General features: G+C 51.8%; 1 protein-coding gene across 2 annotated transcripts in view; it reads right to left on the bottom strand.

Moving 5' to 3' along the window:
- Positions 1–371: 371 nt before the first annotated feature.
- Positions 372–19,516, bottom strand: part of CRY2 (cryptochrome circadian regulator 2) — a 34,132-nt gene continuing 14,987 nt past the window's right edge. For both annotated transcript variants that reach the window (XM_068161463.1, XM_068161464.1), the window contains 9 exons: positions 10,784–10,968; positions 9,391–9,479; positions 8,221–8,361; positions 7,453–7,764; positions 6,250–6,401; positions 4,460–4,662; positions 3,553–3,642; positions 2,911–3,052; positions 372–2,376 (listed from right to left, as the gene is read on the bottom strand). In XM_068161463.1, the coding sequence (XP_068017564.1) occupies positions 2,913–3,052; positions 3,553–3,642; positions 4,460–4,662; positions 6,250–6,401; positions 7,453–7,764; positions 8,221–8,361; positions 9,391–9,479; positions 10,784–10,968 (1,312 nt within the window). In that variant the 3' untranslated portion in view covers positions 372–2,376; positions 2,911–2,912. The remainder of the gene's footprint in view (positions 2,377–2,910; positions 3,053–3,552; positions 3,643–4,459; positions 4,663–6,249; positions 6,402–7,452; positions 7,765–8,220; positions 8,362–9,390; positions 9,480–10,783; positions 10,969–19,516) is intronic.

Raw genomic sequence — 19,516 nt, 5'->3', positions numbered from 1 at the left:
GTGGAAGCCTCATCCCTGGAGGCTTTTAAGGCCAGGCTGGATGTGGCTGTGAGCAACCTGCTGTAGTGTGAGGTGTCCCTGCCCATGGCAGGGGGGCTGGAGCTAGATGATCCTTGAGGTCCCTTCCAACCCTGACAATTCTGAGATTCTCTTTGTTCTACTACCCAAACTGCAGCTATTCCAGGTGCCACCATCCACATCAGATGGTGACAGAACTTGCCAATGTGATTTCTTCCTCGCACACAAAGCCTTCTGAGAGACCACTTAGGCGATTCTGCCTCCCCTCGGCTCCTTCTCCCCCCCCCCCCCCCATGGATCCAGCCCCCAAAATGCCCCTTGTCAAACACAATAATCCAGATGACAGCAAGGAAGAGGGTTAAAGACATTTATAAAAAAAGGGGGAAAAAAAACCCAGTAGTATTTACAGACCATTGTCTAGCATGAAACTTGCCCAAGGACAGAAGTCACAAGTTCTGTAATCTAAGTGTACAAAGTGCATGTCTTTCCCCTTTCTTCTCTCTGCAGCAGAAGATGTGGGAGGGGTGTGTCTCTTACTGATACTTTCTACCCTCAAGACAGGGGGACTGAAGGAGACAAAGCCTGGGGAGTACTGGGTTGTCCACCAGGCAGACTCTACAAACACCAGTTTAGAAGTAAGGGCAAGAAAAGCGACTCTGGTTTCCTTGGTCAGTCTGCCCAGTGGATTCCCTGGGGGAAAAAGAACCTAGGGTCAGCGCCCCAGGGATACAAGTGGGAAGGGAAAGTTATTCAGCTACTCAATAAATTAACTCACAGACTCAGTTCAACCACTTCAGGCTTCCCAAATGCGTTTTGAGTCAAGTTTCTGCTCGCAGCTCCACTGCTCTGGATTCAAACATGGGCTCCAAAACTGAGTCTGATTATCCCACTCAGGGCGGGAGACAACTCTTTGTGCTCCCCAAGCTGTTAGTTGCATAAGCTCACACGTAGCCACACACTGTCTGTGCCAGGCAGGAATGAAAGGTTTTGGACAGCAAATGAAAACAGTGCCAACAGCAGCCCATTGCAGAGGATTAGCTACTCTGAATCTAATCCCTCTTCAAAATAGGCAAAAAAGAGGCTTTTCTACCCTCCCTTGCCCTCTTAGGTGGGAAGGCAAGCAGAGGCGCTCTGCCAGCACCGAATTGAAATGACATGTAACAGGAACGGGCCAAGAAGGGTATGGATAAGAGCCAGGGAAAGCTACACAATCATCCTGCTGGACTACAAAGCACCGTGGGGAATGCAAATGGCAGGAAGGAGCAGTGTGCACGGCACGGGGGTAGGCTGTGTGGAAACTCAACACACAGATGCCAGTACAGGGAAGAGCAAACATCCAAACAGAACAGACAACAGAGCGGGCCCAAGGAAGCCTCACTTCAAGGAGCTGATGAGTAATGCAACCCCTGTCAGTATGAGGCACTCCACAGGCTACACACCAGACACCACTCACTCCATTTCAGAGAGCTCTCACTTGAGGAAGGAAATGCTGTAGAGCGCAGGGCCCAGGTGTAGTTCTCTTACTATTTGGACTAGCAAGCTTCTGGGAGACTGCTTAACTCTTATCAAGGCATGGTCTTATTCTCTGAAGAATTCCTCCTCTGGAGTATCTCCCTCCCAGTGTCAAACTGCCCTGAAGCTGCCTGTTCCAGGTGACTGCACTATGGCTCACCTTGCAGCAGTGATTCTTCTGCAGGGAAACTTTTAAGTGCCTTTTGAGTGTCCAGACAGTTTGTATCTCTTTGTTCTTGTGCTGCAGTTCTCCTTTATTTTGTTTCCATCCCTCATAAGTACCTCCTTACTCAGAAAGCATTTACATCCTGTCAGCCTAGCTTAAGGAAAGAAATACTGAGACTTTCCTGTTCTCCTGTAGGATGGGTACTCCATGTCTGACGTTGTAGCAGCTTCCTTCTCAACCCTTACTACGATTTGAAGCAATCAGCACACCTCACTGCCTAGCACTAGTAGTGAGAAAGAACCTTTGCTGTTTCTGAGATATGCAGATGCTGCTCCCTACATCAATGCATCAAATCAACGTGCACTGAGCCACTGTCAGAAAAGAAAGGTACACCTGGGAGTGAACAAGTTGGTAGAAGGCTCTTGCCCCCTTAAATGTGGGCAGATTTGGGGCATGGCTGAGAAGAAACATCTTTGGCTCTCCAGAGACCAGAAAGCCAAACGTCCCCAGCACAAGTGTGCAGTGCCCCCTTGTGGCAGCTACTGGAATGACACATTTAGACGAGACCCCAGATTTGCTGGTGCGGATCATGATTCCAGTCCCTCTGCGGCAGCAGTCCCTCCTCCTTTGGTCACCTCCTCAGCACTCTCACTCTTCACTTGCAAGGTGCTTGTCACTAGCTGTAGGAGAAAGCAAAAGAGAGAATCTGCCTTGACCACCCCCTCGTACAGAAAAGTGGCAGAAGATGCGACCAGCTCCTTCCCTCCCGAGACCTGGAGCACTTCAGACTGGACCTGCCTGCTCCCCTCCCCGAGCCTGTACCCTCACCACACCGGCCAGTCTGGCCTCTGTGGAAGGAGAAGCAGCCTCACAGCAGCAAACCCATGAACAACCATGCTCTGGGGTTGCTCTGTTGGTTGGGCTTGGTGATCCTGAGGGGCTTTTCCAACCTGAATGTTTCTGTGATTCTATCAACCAGGTACTGCTCTCTGCTGGACAACCGAGTTAACAGCTTGCCAAGCAAAAGCAAAGTGACCAGAGGGCACCAGACCACTGCCAAGTTAATGCCAAGTTACAGCTATGGAATTACAGCTTGGAGACACCTCCACAAGCAAGTCCATTTTGTTATTAAAATACAGGGAGAGAGTCAGACTGAGCTTTGCCAGCTGCCAAAACAAGGCTGCTGAAGGCAGAGCACAGCAGGGAGTACTCACAGTCATAGACTCTTGCCAGGCAGCTCTGCAGCAGGGAGCTCTGTCACCTTGGCACGTTTGTACAGCTCCTCTGTGCACAGCTCCTCCGCTCCTTCGTGCTTGCGCTTCGGAGACGCCTGCTCTGCTTGTGACAGCCTCAGCGCTGTAGGGGAAGAGGAGATGCTGCAACCTTGCTCCCTTCTTTAGCTCTCAGAAGCACACCCTCAGCTTAACCTGCTACAGAGCTGGGAGAAGGAAGAACACGCAGTGCAGGAGCACGGGGGGATGTCACCACAGCCTCCTCAAAAACTTCAGAGAAAGCTTTGTTAGAAGTGGAGTAATTAAGTCTTCCAGAAAACCCACAAAAGCAGCCTCTGGCAAGAGGACAGCTTAATGACACCTGATTAGCCCTACAGTGATCTGCACTTCTCCCTGAAGTGGCTGCCATAAAAACTCACTTTAATGAACTCCTATTTTTCCAGCCCCTTTAGGAATGAAGGCTCACTGGGGACTGCTGAAGAAAGCCTAAAGGAAGGAGAATGGGATCTCTGTTTTTCTAGCTACACATCCTCCTCTGATTAGAAAAGGGAGTTAAAAAAAGACAAGAAAGCCTCTAAGTTGACATGAAATTATGTCAGAAGCACACAAACTGCTCCAGCTCACCTGTACTGGTGCTGCAGCCCGGCCCTGAAGCTGAGTCTGTGACTGGGCCACTGAGCTCTTCCACACATGAAGGGACTGATGCCAGTAAGCCTAGAGGAAGGCAAGAAGATCGTAGTTAAGAAACAAAACCCACCAGAGTGGGAGCAGCCTTTCATATGGCTGTGATCACCTTAGTGATCACTAACCAGCAGATCCGTACCCCAAAGGATGAGTCCACAGCTGCCCTCACCGGTGCTGGACACAGACACTGTGATCCAGCAGAGTATTTAGGATGCCATGCCTGGCTTTTTTTCCCCAAAGGGAAGAGTGGGCCATTAGTGGCATGTGGATGGGGTTATGCCACCACCAGCTCTCACAACTAACCAAACTGAGCCTAGAGAAGAGGAGACCTTATTACTCTCTACAACTACCTGAAGGGAGGTTGTAGCCAGGTGTGGGCTGGTCTCTTCTCCCATGCAACCAGCAACAGAACAAGAGGACACAGTCTCAAGCTGTGCAGGGGGAAGTTTAAGCTTGATCTTAGAAAGAAGTTCTTCACAGGAAGAGTCTTTGCCCATTGGAATGGGCTGCCCAGGGAGGTGGTGGGGTCAAGGTCCCTGGAGGTGTTTAAGAAACACCTGGCTGAGGCACTTAGTGCCATGGTCTGGTTGATTAGATAGGGCTGGGTGATCGGTTGGACTTGATGATCATGGAGGTCTCTTCCAACCAGGTTGATTCTGTGATTCTAAACTTGCCTCTTAGCTGTCCAAGAGCTCAACGGAAACCAACTGAGCAGCTTTAGCAGGGACCAGTTCTTCGTGGAAGGTGTGGCCATAGAGAAGTGCTCCCTGTATCAAACGGTGGCCCCTTGCCCTGTCCCTTTCCCCCCCCGGCGAAGGCAGCGCCCTCTGCGCCCGTGGGTACTTACAGAGCCCCCGGTAGCGCGACAGCTGCTGGTAGATCTGCTTCATGCGTTCGATGTTCAGGCGGCTGGTCTCCGCGTGGTTCACCATGGGCTTGGGGTAGTCCACCCCAATGATGCACTTGGCTGCCTTCTGCACAGACTCTGGGGCATTCCATGGTTCGTAGATATATCGCGAGGGGAAACCCTTCAGTTTGGGCAGATACCTCCTGCAGCACGGGCAAAGAAAGAGGCACAAACACCACTCTGAATCACCGAATCATTTTGGCTAGGAAAGGCCTCTAAGGTCATCGAGTCCAAACATCAACCTAACACCGCCATGGCCATTAAACCACGGCCCAGGTGTCATGGCTGCATGTTTCTTGAACACCTCTAGGGACTGTGACTCCACCACCTCCTTGGGCAGCTTGTTCCAATGCCTGACCACTCTTGTGGGAAAGAAATTTCTCTTGACATCCAGCCTGAACCTCCCCTGACAGTTTCAGGCCATTGTCTCTTGTCTTATCACGTGATACTTGAGAGAAGAGACCAACCCCCCACCTCACTACAACCTCCTTTCAGGTAGTTATAGAGAGCAATAAGGTCTCCCCTCTGCCTTCTCTTCTGCAGACTGAACAACCCCAGTTCACAGTATAACTGAGGTTGGAAGAGACCTCAAGGATCATCAAGTCCAACCTATCAACACAGACCTCATGACTAGACCACGGCACCAAGTGCCACGTCCAATCTCCTCTTGAATGCCTCCAGGGATGGTGACTCCACCACCTCCCTGTTCCTTCAGCTGTTCCTCCCAAGACCTGCTCTCCAGACTCTTCATCAGCTTTGTTGCCCTTCTCTGGACACACTCCAGCACCTCAATGTCCTTTTGTAGTGAGGGGCCTAAAACTGAACACAGTATTTCAGGTGTGGTCTCTCCAGTGCTGAGCACAGGGGCACAATCACTTTCCTACTCCTGCTAGCCACACTATTCCTGATACAGGCCAGGATGCTGTTGGCCTTCTTGGCCACCTGAGCACACTGCTGGCTCACGTTCAGACAGCTGTCAACCAACACTCCCAGGTCCCTTTCCAACTTTCCAGCCACTTTGCCCCAAAGCTGTAGTGTTGCAGGAGGTTGTTGTGACCCAAATGCAATACCCAGCACTTGGCTTAAAGTGCAGCAATGCAGCAATCACAATGCACAGGAAGCATCCTGCTACTCAATGACTTATGCTCACAGGTTGAGCAGGACATAAGCTTCAGTCTTACATCACACAGGCCTGGAGTGATAGGATGAAGGGCAATAGTTTGAGCAGGGGGACACAGTCTCAGGCTGCGCCAGGGAAGGTTTAGACTTGAGGTGAGGAGAAAGTTCTTCACAGAGAGAGTCATTCGTCATTGGAATGTGCTGCCCAGGGAGGTGGTGGAGTCACCATCCCTGGAGGTGTTCAAGAGGGGATTGGATGTGGCACTTGGTGCCATGGTTTAGTCATGAGGTCTGTGGTGACAGGTTGGACTCGATGATCCTCGAGGTCTCTTCCAACCTTAGCCATACTGTGATACTGTGAAATTAGACAAGAGTAGATTTAGAATGGATGTTAGAAACAAGTTCTTTACTGTGAGGGCAGTGGAACACTGGAACAGGCTGCCCAGGAAGGCAGTTGAGGCCCCATCCCTGGGGATATTCAATGTCAGGCTTGATGGAGCTAGCTCAGGGGCAACCTGATGTAATGCTGTCCCTGCTTACTGCAGGGAGGGTTGGACTAGGTGACCTTTGGGGGTGCCTTCCAACCCAAGCCACTCTATGATTCTACTTACTTAACGTAGTCCCCGCTGGGGTCTGTGCGGCGCCCGAAGCCCACGGGGCAGTAACAGTGGAAGAACTGCTGGAAGAAGGCACTGCAGGAGAGCCACATCCAGCTGCCTGCATTGACACTGAAATCTGCATCCAGCAACAGCTCATCAAATACCTGCAGCAATTGGAGGAGAAGGCAGTGAGAGCTTCCCCAGGTGGGACTTTGGGGCAGGAGGACCCAAGGTGCTATTCCAAATGACAGGCGCTGAGCTGCAAGAAGAGCTCCTAGGAGCTAGAGCAGCAGCAAAGCAGCAATCTGCTAGCTGAAGCCAGTTGGCTGGTCAATAGATCTCACTTCCTGGTGCTTTCACATAGGGAGGCACAGGCTGCTCATACTGATAAGTGCTGGCTTATCTCTCATGCAGCTACACACTAAATCACTGCCTAGTGCCGCAGCAAGCCTTGGGTATTGATCCTAACCTGGGAGGCATAACAAGCGCAAAATCACCAACCATGGGAAGCAGGCAGATGCTGCAGAGAAGAACAAGCACCAAAGCAAGAAGGATGAACCTCTCTGAAGGTCCTAGAGCACACTGAGAGGCAGACAGGGCTCAGCAGCAGCTCGTTCACACCTGTGCACAGACCCTGTGCTCTCAGCATCTGACCCTGTGATGCGCTTTCAGCTACACTCTGCTTTGTCACAGCTCTGTCACAAGATGCCAATGCCCCACTTTTTGCACAGGGCAGTGTGGACACTGGATAGCTTCAAGCTGTTTGTCCCTTCAGGTGGCCCAAGAGGAGGGGCTTTTACCTCTTTCCTTGAGATTCTAGACTCAGATTTCACAGTCATGGAGCGTTCCCTGACCGGCACGGTGACGGATTATACAACGAGGAAAAAGCACCAGTTATGAAGTGACATTGAACTTGCAAAGAGAACAGATGGACTGAGAAAAACTTCTACCCCAAAAAAATAATAAATCAAGCAGACCCCCAAAACCCCAGTCCTTATTTACCAGTGGGTTCCACTAGCCTGTAGTTATGGTTACTGGAAACTCCTGGTATTGTCAGAGCCTTACACCAGGAGCCCGCGAGCAAATCCTCTCTTCCATGCAACTTTTACACGTAAAGCAAAAGCCATACCTGTGTGCCCATCCTTGCAGCGAGTGCCAGGGAGACTTTGTTTTTTCTTATGGCCTCCTGCAAGCCTCTGGAAATGCCAGACTCACCCTGACTCCTGACTCCCAGCTGATCCAGAGGTCGCCCCTGGTCAGGAAGCAGGCCACCGCATGCCTGGCCAGATGGTGGATCCACCCTTCCTGTCTCAGTTGGGTCATGATTGCATCTATCCAAGGGAAGCCTGTCTTGCCCTCTGCCCACTTGGCCAAGGCTTCAGGGTTCCTGTCCCAGGGGATCTGGATGCAGATGGGGTTCCCCTCCATACGGTCAAACTTTGGGTTGTTTGTGGCTGCTGTGTAGAAAAACTCCCTCCACAGAAGCTGTCCATAGAGAGAGAGGGGGGGGGTGCTGTTCCGCTTCACCTGTGGAGGAGGGCAGAAGAGTATTCACAAGCAAGAGGGGACCGAGCTGTAGGCCACCCACCCCGTGCCTTTACACACAGTTCCCATGATGGTTACCCACAGCTGCCAGAAAGGAGACCAATTCCAGATCATCCTTTACCAGAACCCCAGGTGGTGAAGTTAGTGTTCTAACTGTGACCACACAGAGAAGAGACTTGAACAGCCTGAAACTAAGAGGCAAAAGCTCTACACAGCTCATGACACAAGAGTCCAGGCTGATCAGCAGGCTTAAGGTCTGCTCCACTGCCCGCAGGTGAATCACTTCTCCTCACCCAAAAACCTCTTCTGCAGAAGAGCAACAAGCTCATCCCGATGGTCAGTAACTTTTGCAGCAATTCTGGCACACTGCCTGGGAACCAGGCCCATGCTCCCTATGCTCAAACCCAGCCTGCTCCCCAGCTGCCCCTTTTGTCTTACCTTCTTATACAGCTCCCAGAGACGGTAGTAAAACAAGCGGCAGGACAAGCAGCCGAATCGCAGGTAGGGGCTGAGTCCTGTAGGGCTGGCCAGCAACGAATTGGCATTCATCCTTGGTCTTTCATAATTTGCAACCCATGCCTAGACACAGTCAGGAGAGATAAGCCAAAACTCCCTCCAGACTTGCTGGACACTGCTAACGGCATAGCTCTGTGCAGGTGGTGAGGCCTCTCAGGCATGACAGCAGAGTTTCCTCTATTCACTCCCAGCCATTGCTGGGAGGGATCTCAAGTGGGCAATTCCAACCCTCACACCCCCAGTTCAAGAAATGCAAAACCCTTGCTTGAGGATTTACACATTTGGGCCAAGAGAAGGATTGAATTTGCTTTGCATGCAGGAGCTGATACCCCTGAGAGCTCCCACAGGCACATGCCAATGTCGTTGTTTATGCCCAGGTATATCACGCACTGAGCAAAGAGTCTGGGGAAATCCAGACCATTTTGTGGAGTACTACACTGACATTTTACTCCCCCTTCAGCACAAGAATTCATGCTTTGATTTCTACTACTTCACTGAGCCACCTAGCATTAAAAAACCCCCACAAACTGTTTAAAGTTGAGTCATGCCTCTGCAGCTGGGTTGCTTTCCATCGCTTTGAAGCTGTTTGCCTTGTGCACTAGAATGAAGAACAAATGCCTCACAGAAAAAAATGTGGGTATTTCAGCAAGGGCCTCAAGGAATGCCAGCCAATGAGATAACATTAACATGCTGATATTGCAGTGGAAGGCATTTTCTTGTGGGCAGAAACTCACACCAATACCTCTGCTAAAGAGAAAACAAGATGGTGTGCAGCGTGCAGCAAGGCCCTGAGCAACTCATGGGGGAGTTTCCAAATCTGCACTCCTCTGAAGGAAAAGGAGGGGCAGAAACAAGGAAAAGAATCCTATATGCTTCAAGCAGCTGCATAATTAATATGCAGCTCTATTTCTTTGTGTCTGAGGAAGTCCAGGAGCTCCTGGCTCCAACACAACCCAAGATCAAATGACTCTTGCAGGAAGTGAAAGCTGCGACCGAAGCTGGGAAGAACAAGGGAACAGAGCAATGGCCAATGCTTCAGTTTTTGTTTGGAGCCACAGCCTGCAGGAATTGCCACTTAATTTGGGGTGTTACCTTTCTTTCCAAGTGCTTATCCAGTCGTGCCAAGGCTTCTGTCTCTCCACCTTGCCACACTGCAGGGGCAAGACCATCCGTAGGGAAGCCTAAAGGAAGGAACTTTGTAAGATACGAAGCCACCATGCCTAGACAAAGGGTGTAGGTGGGATCAGGCATTAACAGCAAGACACTACTCACTACAGCTGCCTAACATGGCTTATTTGCTGCTCTAACCCTTCTACAGCAGGAAAACCATGAGGAAAATAAGGAGAGCATGCTCCACATTGCACTACAAAGGCCTCTCCTGCAGTGCTTCAGGCAGCTTTCTGGGGACTTTCCCCATTGCTCACCTGCCAGCACTCTCTCTGTGCTGTCAGCACTACCCACAGGGCTCTGCTCCAAAGACCAGAGCAGCTGGCAAAGGAACATATGCTCCACAGCTCTACCTTATAAAATACCTTGCCATGGACACCAGCAGCTTGCTAGAAAGCCTGGCTGCTCCTGGTGAGGCTCCTATTCTGCTGAAAGCTGGAGCTGGGGAATGCACTGGATTAGTTCTGAAGCACTGGTGCAAAGGGGGAAGCAATAATGTCATTCCCCTGCACTGCTCTGGGCTGGCAGAGGAGCCAGTGTAAGTTTGGAAGCAGTCTCACATTAGTCCAGACATTAAAGGAAGCAGACCCACCCAGGACTGCAACCCTTAGGATATTCCTGTTCTGAAGCCCCTCGCTATTACAAAGCTGCTGAAACTGTGCCTTAAGGTACAAGTGATACTTCTGTAAAGTTGGTATGGAGCCTCCAGACACACACAGACAGTATTCTGCATTAATCCTGCCTTCCCTTGCACTTAGATTAATTTCCCTGATGCAGACCTTGCATTCCTCATGCCACAACTCTCTAATTACTCTCCCTCTCAAAGAAAAATACAGGACCAAAAGGTGTAGTGGGATGAGTTAAGGAAGTTTCTGTAGTACCTTTTGACTTGATAAGCTCCCAAATTGGTGCTATTTTACAACCAAATGAAATGAGTTAAGCCTTGTACACAATAAATTTACCTCTTCAGGTCTGTTACACAACATGCCAGAGACAGCAGTAGGAGGAAAGCAGCTGGCAAGATGACACTGATGCAGTAGTTACATGTTCAGTACAGCAGAGAACACAGGGACAGATGCAGAGTGTTCCAGAGCAATGCTAAAGGGCATGCTGTGCATCAACAGTAGTGCAAGGGACAGCAGTCTGCTTTCACAAGGTTTAGCACTGGCTGAAAGCATGAAGCTCCTTCTATGGCTGGAGGCAGCCAGATCACATGAGAACACTGAATTGCCCCCCCGCACATGCCAGCCACCAGAAACTGTTTCACTAGACCCATTTCAGCTGGCAGTTAACCCTTGCCTTCGCTCTTGACACATACCCAGCTCTTCCAGGGATGGGACACCATACACATCATCGTGGTTCTCCTGGATGTCCACTTTACATGTCTCCATCTGTTGGCTTATTATGGTGCTCACTGGCTTCTTCGGGAGCTCCATACGGCTGATGATGGCCTGGAAGCGCTTGTAGGTGAGGGGTGGCTTGTGGCCATTCAGCTCAATTATTCTGGAGACAAAATAAGCCAGGTGAAACAGCACAGCCTGACTACCACTGGAGAAAAGAATGTGACAGCCAAACTGCACCCTGCTGTCTCTGCTCAGGGTAACCCTTCACTTTGGACACAGAAATGGCTGTTGATCCAGCTTCCACTTCAGGTATCCCTCAAAGGGTTATTAAAAAACACTAAACAAAAAGTTCTCAAAACACACCACAAATCAAAACTAATTCATCTCCACAGGAAAACCAAGCAACAGCTCCAGATTAACCAGGCATAGCATCACATCTCTCTCCCAGAGGTCCTCATCAAACCCCCATATGAACCCTCAATCTTTTTCCCCTTCTGTCTCCGCAAGAGAGCAAATCCCAGACCTGCACCCGCTCCCCTGACACCCTGAGACACCCTAATCTGATTCTGAATCACAGAATCACCAAGGTTGGAAGAGACCTCAAAGATCATCAAGTCCAACCTGTCACCACAGACCTCATGACTACTAAACCATGGCACCAAGTGCCACATCCAATCCCCTCTTGAACACCTCCAGGGATGGTGACTCCACCACCTCCCTGGGCAACACATTCCAAAGGCTAACAACTCTCTCAGTGAACAACTTTCTCCTCACCTCCAGTCTAGACTTCTGGTGCAGCTTGAGACTGTGTGCTCTTGTTCTGGTGCTGGTTGCTTGAGAGAAGAGACCAACCCCTTCCTGGCTACAACCACCCTTCAGGTAGTTGTAGAGAGCAGTAAGGTCTCCCCTGGGCCTCCTCTTCTCCAGGCTAAACAACCCCAGCTCCCTCAGCCTCTCCTCTCCTGACCTTATTTCCTCCCCGACACAAAAATTCCCAGCCTCTGCAATGGAGAAGGGTCACTATCTCACATGAGACAAATCCCCATTTGCTTCATTCCTTTCTATGATTAGAGGAATCCCAATCCCCTCCCATGCCATAGGGTCTCAAGGAAGCTTGTCTCATGCTATTCACTGGTGCCAGATCGTGCTACAGACAAGGCAGCCATAGTTCCCCATTGCCCTACTCTACTATGCATCCACAGCCTGCCAGGGCCATTCAGTCTTATTTTCCCGGGTGCCGAGAGCTTGAAGGAGCCCCCCGGGCATGGTAAACTTTCCCAGGGAGCACGGTGCCTGCCGGCATGGAGAATAAGGAGTTAACAGCCTAGCAGGCAGCACCCGGATCGCCGGCATTACATAAAGCTAAGGCAGCCCAGCGGCCTTCCCCACCCCTCAGTCAACAGCTTATGCAAGGGGCCGGGCTATCAGCCGAGCGTTCCAGCGGCCGCCATGTGCCTTGCCTTCCCCCGGCGCCGCACGTGTAGCGAGGCGGAGCGACACGACCGCGGGCCCGGCCCGGCCTCACGTGTGCTCCGCGCTGCCCCGGGCACGCTGCGCGCCCCGGCAGCCAACGGCGCGGCAGCCCCGGGCGCCTGCAGCCCGGCAGCGCGGCTACAGCCCGGCTGCTGAGGCTCTGCAGGCGAAGCCGCCTGCGTTTGCCGCTGGTTGTGCCCGTGGGGGCCAAAGGGCAGTATCGGGAGCGCACGGGGGGCAGTGGGGCCGGCCACAGAGCGCAGGGCGCCGCACGTATTCAGTGCCACCCCTCCACGCTGGTGCCCTGAGGGGACCCGGTGCCTTACAGGCAGCACGCCTGCCCTCCCACCCAGCATCTCCTCTGCTTTCAGACACCGCTTTCGGCCAGCTGCCTCTGTGCACCACCCCAGAGCGGGCAGAGATCACTACCTCTTATGAATACTGCCCAGTACAATCTTATCTGCGTTCTGCTCTGAGCACTGGGGCCCCCAAACACGCCTGACCAGAGATGCTCAGAAAACCAGCAGCGCCGCTGGAACTGAAGCCAGGCAGGCCCTGCTAACAGCAGTCTAGAGGGGACCACGGTTTCCAGAGCCGTCCTGAGCTTGGCAGAGAAAACGTGACAAGGCTGCACCGTGTTCACCCCGAGGTGCTTGGGCTGGGGGCAGGGAAGCCACTGCCTGAGCACTGCCGGTTTTTTTTTTCAGTCCTCTTCCACAGCGCTGCTGAGGCTGCAGCTCTGAGACCCACACCATTAAACCACAGCCCAGATCTTCTGTAATCAGAAAGCACCTGCAGCAAATCGCTGTGACTTGCAAGGGACTGCATTTGACATCCTCAAGAACATGACTAGGAGCGAAGTTACCTAGTGCAGTTCCTGCACAGACAGTTGTGGGATCTGGGACACAACTCTTTAATAAAAGAGACAGGAGCAGGACAAGCTGCACATTTCACGGCACCTGACACTGGCATTATGCAATAATAAGATGTGATCCTTTCACAATATCACCACAAAAAGGAGTATCAAGTACTGGGCATTGTACAACACTGGATATTATGTCATATGCACTGGGTACTGTTCACAGTATCACAGTATCGCTAAGGTTGGAAGAGACCTCGAGGATCATCGAGTCCAACCTGGCACCACAGACCTCATGACTAGACCATGGCACCAAGTGCCACATCCAATCCCCTCTTGAACACCTCCAGGGATGGGGACTCCACCACCTCCCTGGGCAGCACATTCCAATGATGAATGACTCGCACGGTGAAGAACTTTCTCCTCACCTCCAGCCTAAACTTCCCCTGGCGCAGCTTGAGACTGTGTCCTCTTGTTCTGGTGCTGGTTGCTAGAGAGAAGAGACCAACCCCTTCCTAGCTACAAACACTTTTCAGGTAGCTGTAGAGGGCAATGAGGTCACCTCTGAGCCTCCTCTTCTCCAGGCTAAACAATCCCAGCTCCCTCAGCCTCTCCTCACAGGGCTGTGCTCAAGGCCTCTCCCCAGCCTTGTTGCCCTTCTCTGGACACGTTCAAGTGTTTCGATGTCCTTCTTAAACTGAGGGGCCCAGAACTGGACACAGGACTCAACGTGTGTCCAAACCCATGCAGGGTACAGGGGCACAATGACTTCCCTGCTCCTGCTGGCCACACTATTCCTAATGCAGGCCAGGATGCCATTGGCCTTCTTGGCCACGTGGGCACACTGCTGGCTCATGTTTAGGCAGCTGTCAATCAGCACCCCCACGTCCCTCTCTCTTTGGCAGCTCTCCAGCCACTCTGACCCCAGCCTGTAGCTCTGCATGGGGTTGTTGTGGCCAAAGTGCAGCACTCGGCACTTGGACTTGTTAAATGCCATCCCATTGGACTCTGCCCATCTGTCCAGTCGGTCGAGGTCCCTCTGCAGAGCCCTTCTGCCCTCTAACTGACTAACATCTGCTCCTAACTTGGTGTCATCTGCAAATTTGCTGATGACTGACTCAATCCCCTCATCCAGATCACCAATAAAGATGTTAAAGAGCACAGGGCCCAGCACTGATCCCTGGGGCACACCACTGGTGCCTGGCTGCCAGCTGGATGTGGCACCATTCACCACCACTCTCTGGGCTCGGCCATCCAGCCAGTTGCTAACTCAGCACAGAGTGTTGCGGTCCAAGCCACGAGCTGACAGCTTAGCCAGCAGTTTGCTGTGGGGGACGGTGCCAAAGGCCTTGCTGAAGTCCAGGTAGACCACATCCACAGGCCTCCCCACATCCACCAGACGGATCACCTGATCATAGAAGGCAATCAAGTTGGTCAGGCAGGACCTGCCCCTCCTAAATCCATGCTGGCTGGACCTGAGCCCTTGGCCATCCTTCAGGTGTGCAGTTATTGCCGCCAGGATAATCTGCTCCATCATTTTCCCTGGCACTGAGGTCAGGCTGACTGGCCTGGAGTTTCCAGGTTCCTCCATCAGACCCTTCTTGTGGATGGGGCCACAATGGCCAGTTTCCAGTCACCTGGGACCTCACCTGTGAGCCAGGACTGGAGGAAAATGATGGAGAGCGGCTTGGCCACTCATCTGCCAGCTCTCTCAGCACACGAGGATGGATCCCATCCGGTCCCATGGACTTGTGAGTGTCCAAGTGGCTCAGCAGGTCCCCAACTAATTCCTCATGGATTTCTGGGGCACTACACTGCTCCCTGACCCCGTCACCCAGCTCAGGAGGCCACTTGTCCTGAACTCCTCCTGTCTTGCTGTTAAAAATTGAGGCAAAGAAGGTGTTCAGGACCTCAGCCTTTTCCTCATCTTCAGTCACAGTGTTCCCCTCCAGGTCCAATAAGGAGTGCAGGTTCAGCCTTCTGTACAAAGATGTGTATAGAATGCCCCTCAAGCAGAAGTCCCTTCCTTCCTCCTAATGTCCTTCCAACCCAGGCAGTAGAGTCTCACAGCACTTTCCCCAGAAGGTCCTTCCCCAGGATTGAACACTCCCATTTCATCCCCCCTCCCTCAGCACAACCCAAGACTCTCCTAATTTTCCTGAAGCAGAACAGAGAGAAGTAGAATCCCTGTCATACAACATCCAACCTTTTACTGGTGCTGGTGAGCACACAGGAAAATGGCAGTGCTGCCAGACCAGCAATATACTGCCCAGCACCAGCTGACAGAAGTACATTGATGGCAGAAGCTCTGAGGGTCTTTTGTTAGTCAGTACAGTCAGTCACACTTTACCTCAAGAAAGCAGGCAAGCAAAACGTGAAGGCACTTCTGGAGCTGCTAAGATTCTCAGGTATCCTACAGTCAGAGTGCCTGCAGGCTTCAGATGCACACCCTTACAGGTGTCAGCTTCTGACTCACATCTCCACAGCAGTGCCCCAGCGGGATGGCTACCGGGCCGGGGAAAGCTGCTTGCCTCACAAACCTGACATCTCAGCTTGCTTGCAAATGGTGGCCTGGTTCTGGCAAGGGACTGAATGTGCTCCCCCCTGCTTCCTTGTGTGAGGAAGAGCTGGCTGCCAGCACTCTGCAAGCAGGCTGCTCAGCAACGCACCCCACCACCAATTCACACAGACCAGTGAGTTACTTGCCAGCTTATGCAATTGCTCTGAGCTGAATCCTCCCTTGAGAGAACTCGTGTTGGGCTACGTGTATGTAAGACAAGGCACACTTCTACAGATTCAAAGAGGAGGGGGAGAGACAGCTAAAAGATGTTCCACACAACAGACTCAGGACAAGCAATTTGACTTCTGCAGAATGGCACACATGAGCAGATGATAGATAAAGTGACTTGATGGCAGATGAAAGGTGAAGAAGTGACTTGATGACAGGCTAAGTATCAGCACAGGGAAAACCAACCAAACACTTGATACCAGAGAACCATGCAAATCAGATAAGGCTAATAAGATCTGGCAGGCAGAAGTTTGACTTAACCTTCTTAGATGGAAATAAACCACTTCTCTGGCATAGTGTAATGGTGAAGTGCAGAACCACCAAGGTATGGCATGCTTCCCCAGTGCTTGGTTCCTTTAAGTTACTGTGTGCGCCTACTGAAACACATTTCATTATCATTTCAGCCTTAGGCTAGAATATTTGAGGTAAAGCTGCTCCTGATGCATGCTCCAAACATACAAGCTCACCATGTTCTTTCCTCCTGCATAATGCAGACCTGCCTTTGATTATGGAAACCACAATGCTGACCATCAGCAAACAGACTACAGAGGATTTAGATCCTAAGGAGGAGAAAACAGGCAGATCCAGAGAAGGGACAAAACAACTTGTCAGCTGGAAGTTGTCAGACAGCATAATTGTCAAGTAAAGGCTTTGAGCAGGCTAAGCTGATACCCAAGAGATTACCTTTCCTACAATCTGAACATTGCTAATCTTAACTGGGAGCTCCTCGACTTTCCCAGGAGCTTTTCAGCACAGAGGTTGATTTTCTAAAGCCCTCTCCTTGTTTTGGGAGAAGGGAAGCAAAAGATGCTCTGATAATCACAGGGCTATGCTGGCAGCGCCAACAAGGAGCATACTGTAATCTTCCTTCTGGGTGAAACTGGTCACATTCACAAGTTAACCGAACAGGCTCTTTGCAAATGCTTAAAGGGAGTTGGTGGAGGTGGTTACCAGGAACACACTGAAGGGGACAAGAGAAGGACTGCTGGAATAATTTATGTGAAAGTACAAGATCAGTCTGAATTGTTTGAAACCAAGCCTGACAATCTTGCCAGAAACTTGATTAAAGAAAGATGAGAAGTAGGATGCTACCACCAGGTTACTAATTATGTAGGGAAAAAAAAAACCCCACAGAGTGAGCAGAGGGACAACACATACCATGAGTTAAAAGGCTGGCTAACAGGACTGGAGGGAAATACACTGAGAGAGGCTTCCAGGAGAAAACACAGTATTAGAACTGTATTACCACCTGCTGAGAAATCTCAGAGATGCCAAGAACCAGGAAATGTCAGAGTAACTGGAGCCTTCAGCTGCCTCCACACAGACTGGGTAGCTGTCACACCCTGCTGCTTGCCAAAACCCAATTTTCTAGCTGCCATAAATGACTGCTCCACGGAATAATTAATCAAGAGCCCACAGAGGAAAAGCAACTCAGGATTTGGTCTTAGGCAGTGCTGAGTTACAGCTGAAAGTGCTAGTTATTACTTGCCTGCCCTGTGACTTCAGCACATGTCAGTTTAACATCCTTCCAGGACCAGAAATGCTTTACAGTATCATAGTATCACCAAGGTTGGAAGAGACCTCAAAGATCATCAAGTCCAACCTGTCACCACAGACCTCATGACTAGACCATGGCACCAAGTGCCACGTCCAATTCCCTCTTGAACACCTCCAGGGATGGTGACTCCACCACCTCCCTGGGCAACACATTCCAAAGGCTAACAACTCTCTCAGTGAACAACTTTCTCCTCACCTCCAGTCTAGACTTCTGGTGCAGCTTGAGACTGTGTGCTCTTGTTCTGGTGCTGGTTGCTTGAGAGAAGAGACCAACCCCTTCCTGGCTACAACCACCCTTCAGGTAGTTGTAGAGAGCAGTAAGGTCTCCCCTGGGCCTCCTCTTCTCCAGGCTAAACAACCCCAGCTCCCTCAGCCTCTCCTCTCCTGACCTTATTTCCTCCCCGACACAAAAATTCCCAGCCTCTGCAATGGAGAAGGGTCACTATCTCACATGAGACAAATCCCCATTTGCTTCATTCCTTTCTATGATTAGAGGAATCCCAATCCCCTCCCATGCCATAGGGTCTCAAGGAAGCTTGTCTCATGCTATTCACTGGTGCCAGATCGTGCTACAGACAAGGCAGCCATAGTTCCCCATTGCCCTACTCTACTATGCATCCACAGCCTGCCAGGGCCATTCAGTCTTATTTTCCCGGGTGCCGAGAGCTTGAAGGAGCCCCCCGGGCATGGTAAACTTTCCCAGGGAGCACGGTGCCTGCCGGCATGGAGAATAAGGAGTTAACAGCCTAGCAGGCAGCACCCGGATCGCCGGCATTACATAAAGCTAAGGCAGCCCAGCGGCCTTCCCCACCCCTCAGTCAACAGCTTATGCAAGGGGCCGGGCTATCAGCCGAGCGTTCCAGCGGCCGCCATGTGCCTTGCCTTCCCCCGGCGCCGCACGTGTAGCGAGGCGGAGCGACACGACCGCGGGCCCGGCCCGGCCTCACGTGTGCTCCGCGCTGCCCCGGGCACGCTGCGCGCCCCGGCAGCCAACGGCGCGGCAGCCCCGGGCGCCTGCAGCCCGGCAGCGCGGCTACAGCCCGGCTGCTGAGGCTCTGCAGGCGAAGCCGCCTGCGTTTGCCGCTGGTTGTGCCCGTGGGGGCCAAAGGGCAGTATCGGGAGCGCACGGGGGGCAGTGGGGCCGGCCACAGAGCGCAGGGCGCCGCACGTATTCAGTGCCACCCCTCCACGCTGGTGCCCTGAGGGGACCCGGTGCCTTACAGGCAGCACGCCTGCCCTCCCACCCAGCATCTCCTCTGCTTTCAGACACCGCTTTCGGCCAGCTGCCTCTGTGCACCACCCCAGAGCGGGCAGAGATCACTACCTCTTATGAATACTGCCCAGTACAATCTTATCTGCGTTCTGCTCTGAGCACTGGGGCCCCCAAACACGCCTGACCAGAGATGCTCAGAAAACCAGCAGCGCCGCTGGAACTGAAGCCAGGCAGGCCCTGCTAACAGCAGTCTAGAGGGGACCACGGTTTCCAGAGCCGTCCTGAGCTTGGCAGAGAAAACGTGACAAGGCTGCACCGTGTTCACCCCGAGGTGCTTGGGCTGGGGGCAGGGAAGCCACTGCCTGAGCACTGCCGGTTTTTTTTTTCAGTCCTCTTCCACAGCGCTGCTGAGGCTGCAGCTCTGAGACCCACACCATTAAACCACAGCCCAGATCTTCTGTAATCAGAAAGCACCTGCAGCAAATCGCTGTGACTTGCAAGGGACTGCATTTGACATCCTCAAGAACATGACTAGGAGCGAAGTTACCTAGTGCAGTTCCTGCACAGACAGTTGTGGGATCTGGGACACAACTCTTTAATAAAAGAGACAGGAGCAGGACAAGCTGCACATTTCACGGCACCTGACACTGGCATTATGCAATAATAAGATGTGATCCTTTCACAATATCACCACAAAAAGGAGTATCAAGTACTGGGCATTGTACAACACTGGATATTATGTCATATGCACTGGGTACTGTTCACAGTATCACAGTATCGCTAAGGTTGGAAGAGACCTCGAGGATCATCGAGTCCAA

The sequence above is a fragment of the Melanerpes formicivorus genome, unplaced genomic scaffold, assembly GCF_026170545.1.
Source record: "Melanerpes formicivorus ecotype bairdi unplaced genomic scaffold, bMelFor1.0.p_v2 SCAF_58, whole genome shotgun sequence".
Lineage (NCBI taxonomy): Eukaryota > Metazoa > Chordata > Aves > Piciformes > Picidae > Melanerpes > Melanerpes formicivorus.
This window is presented reverse-complemented; position numbering and strand designations above follow the sequence as displayed.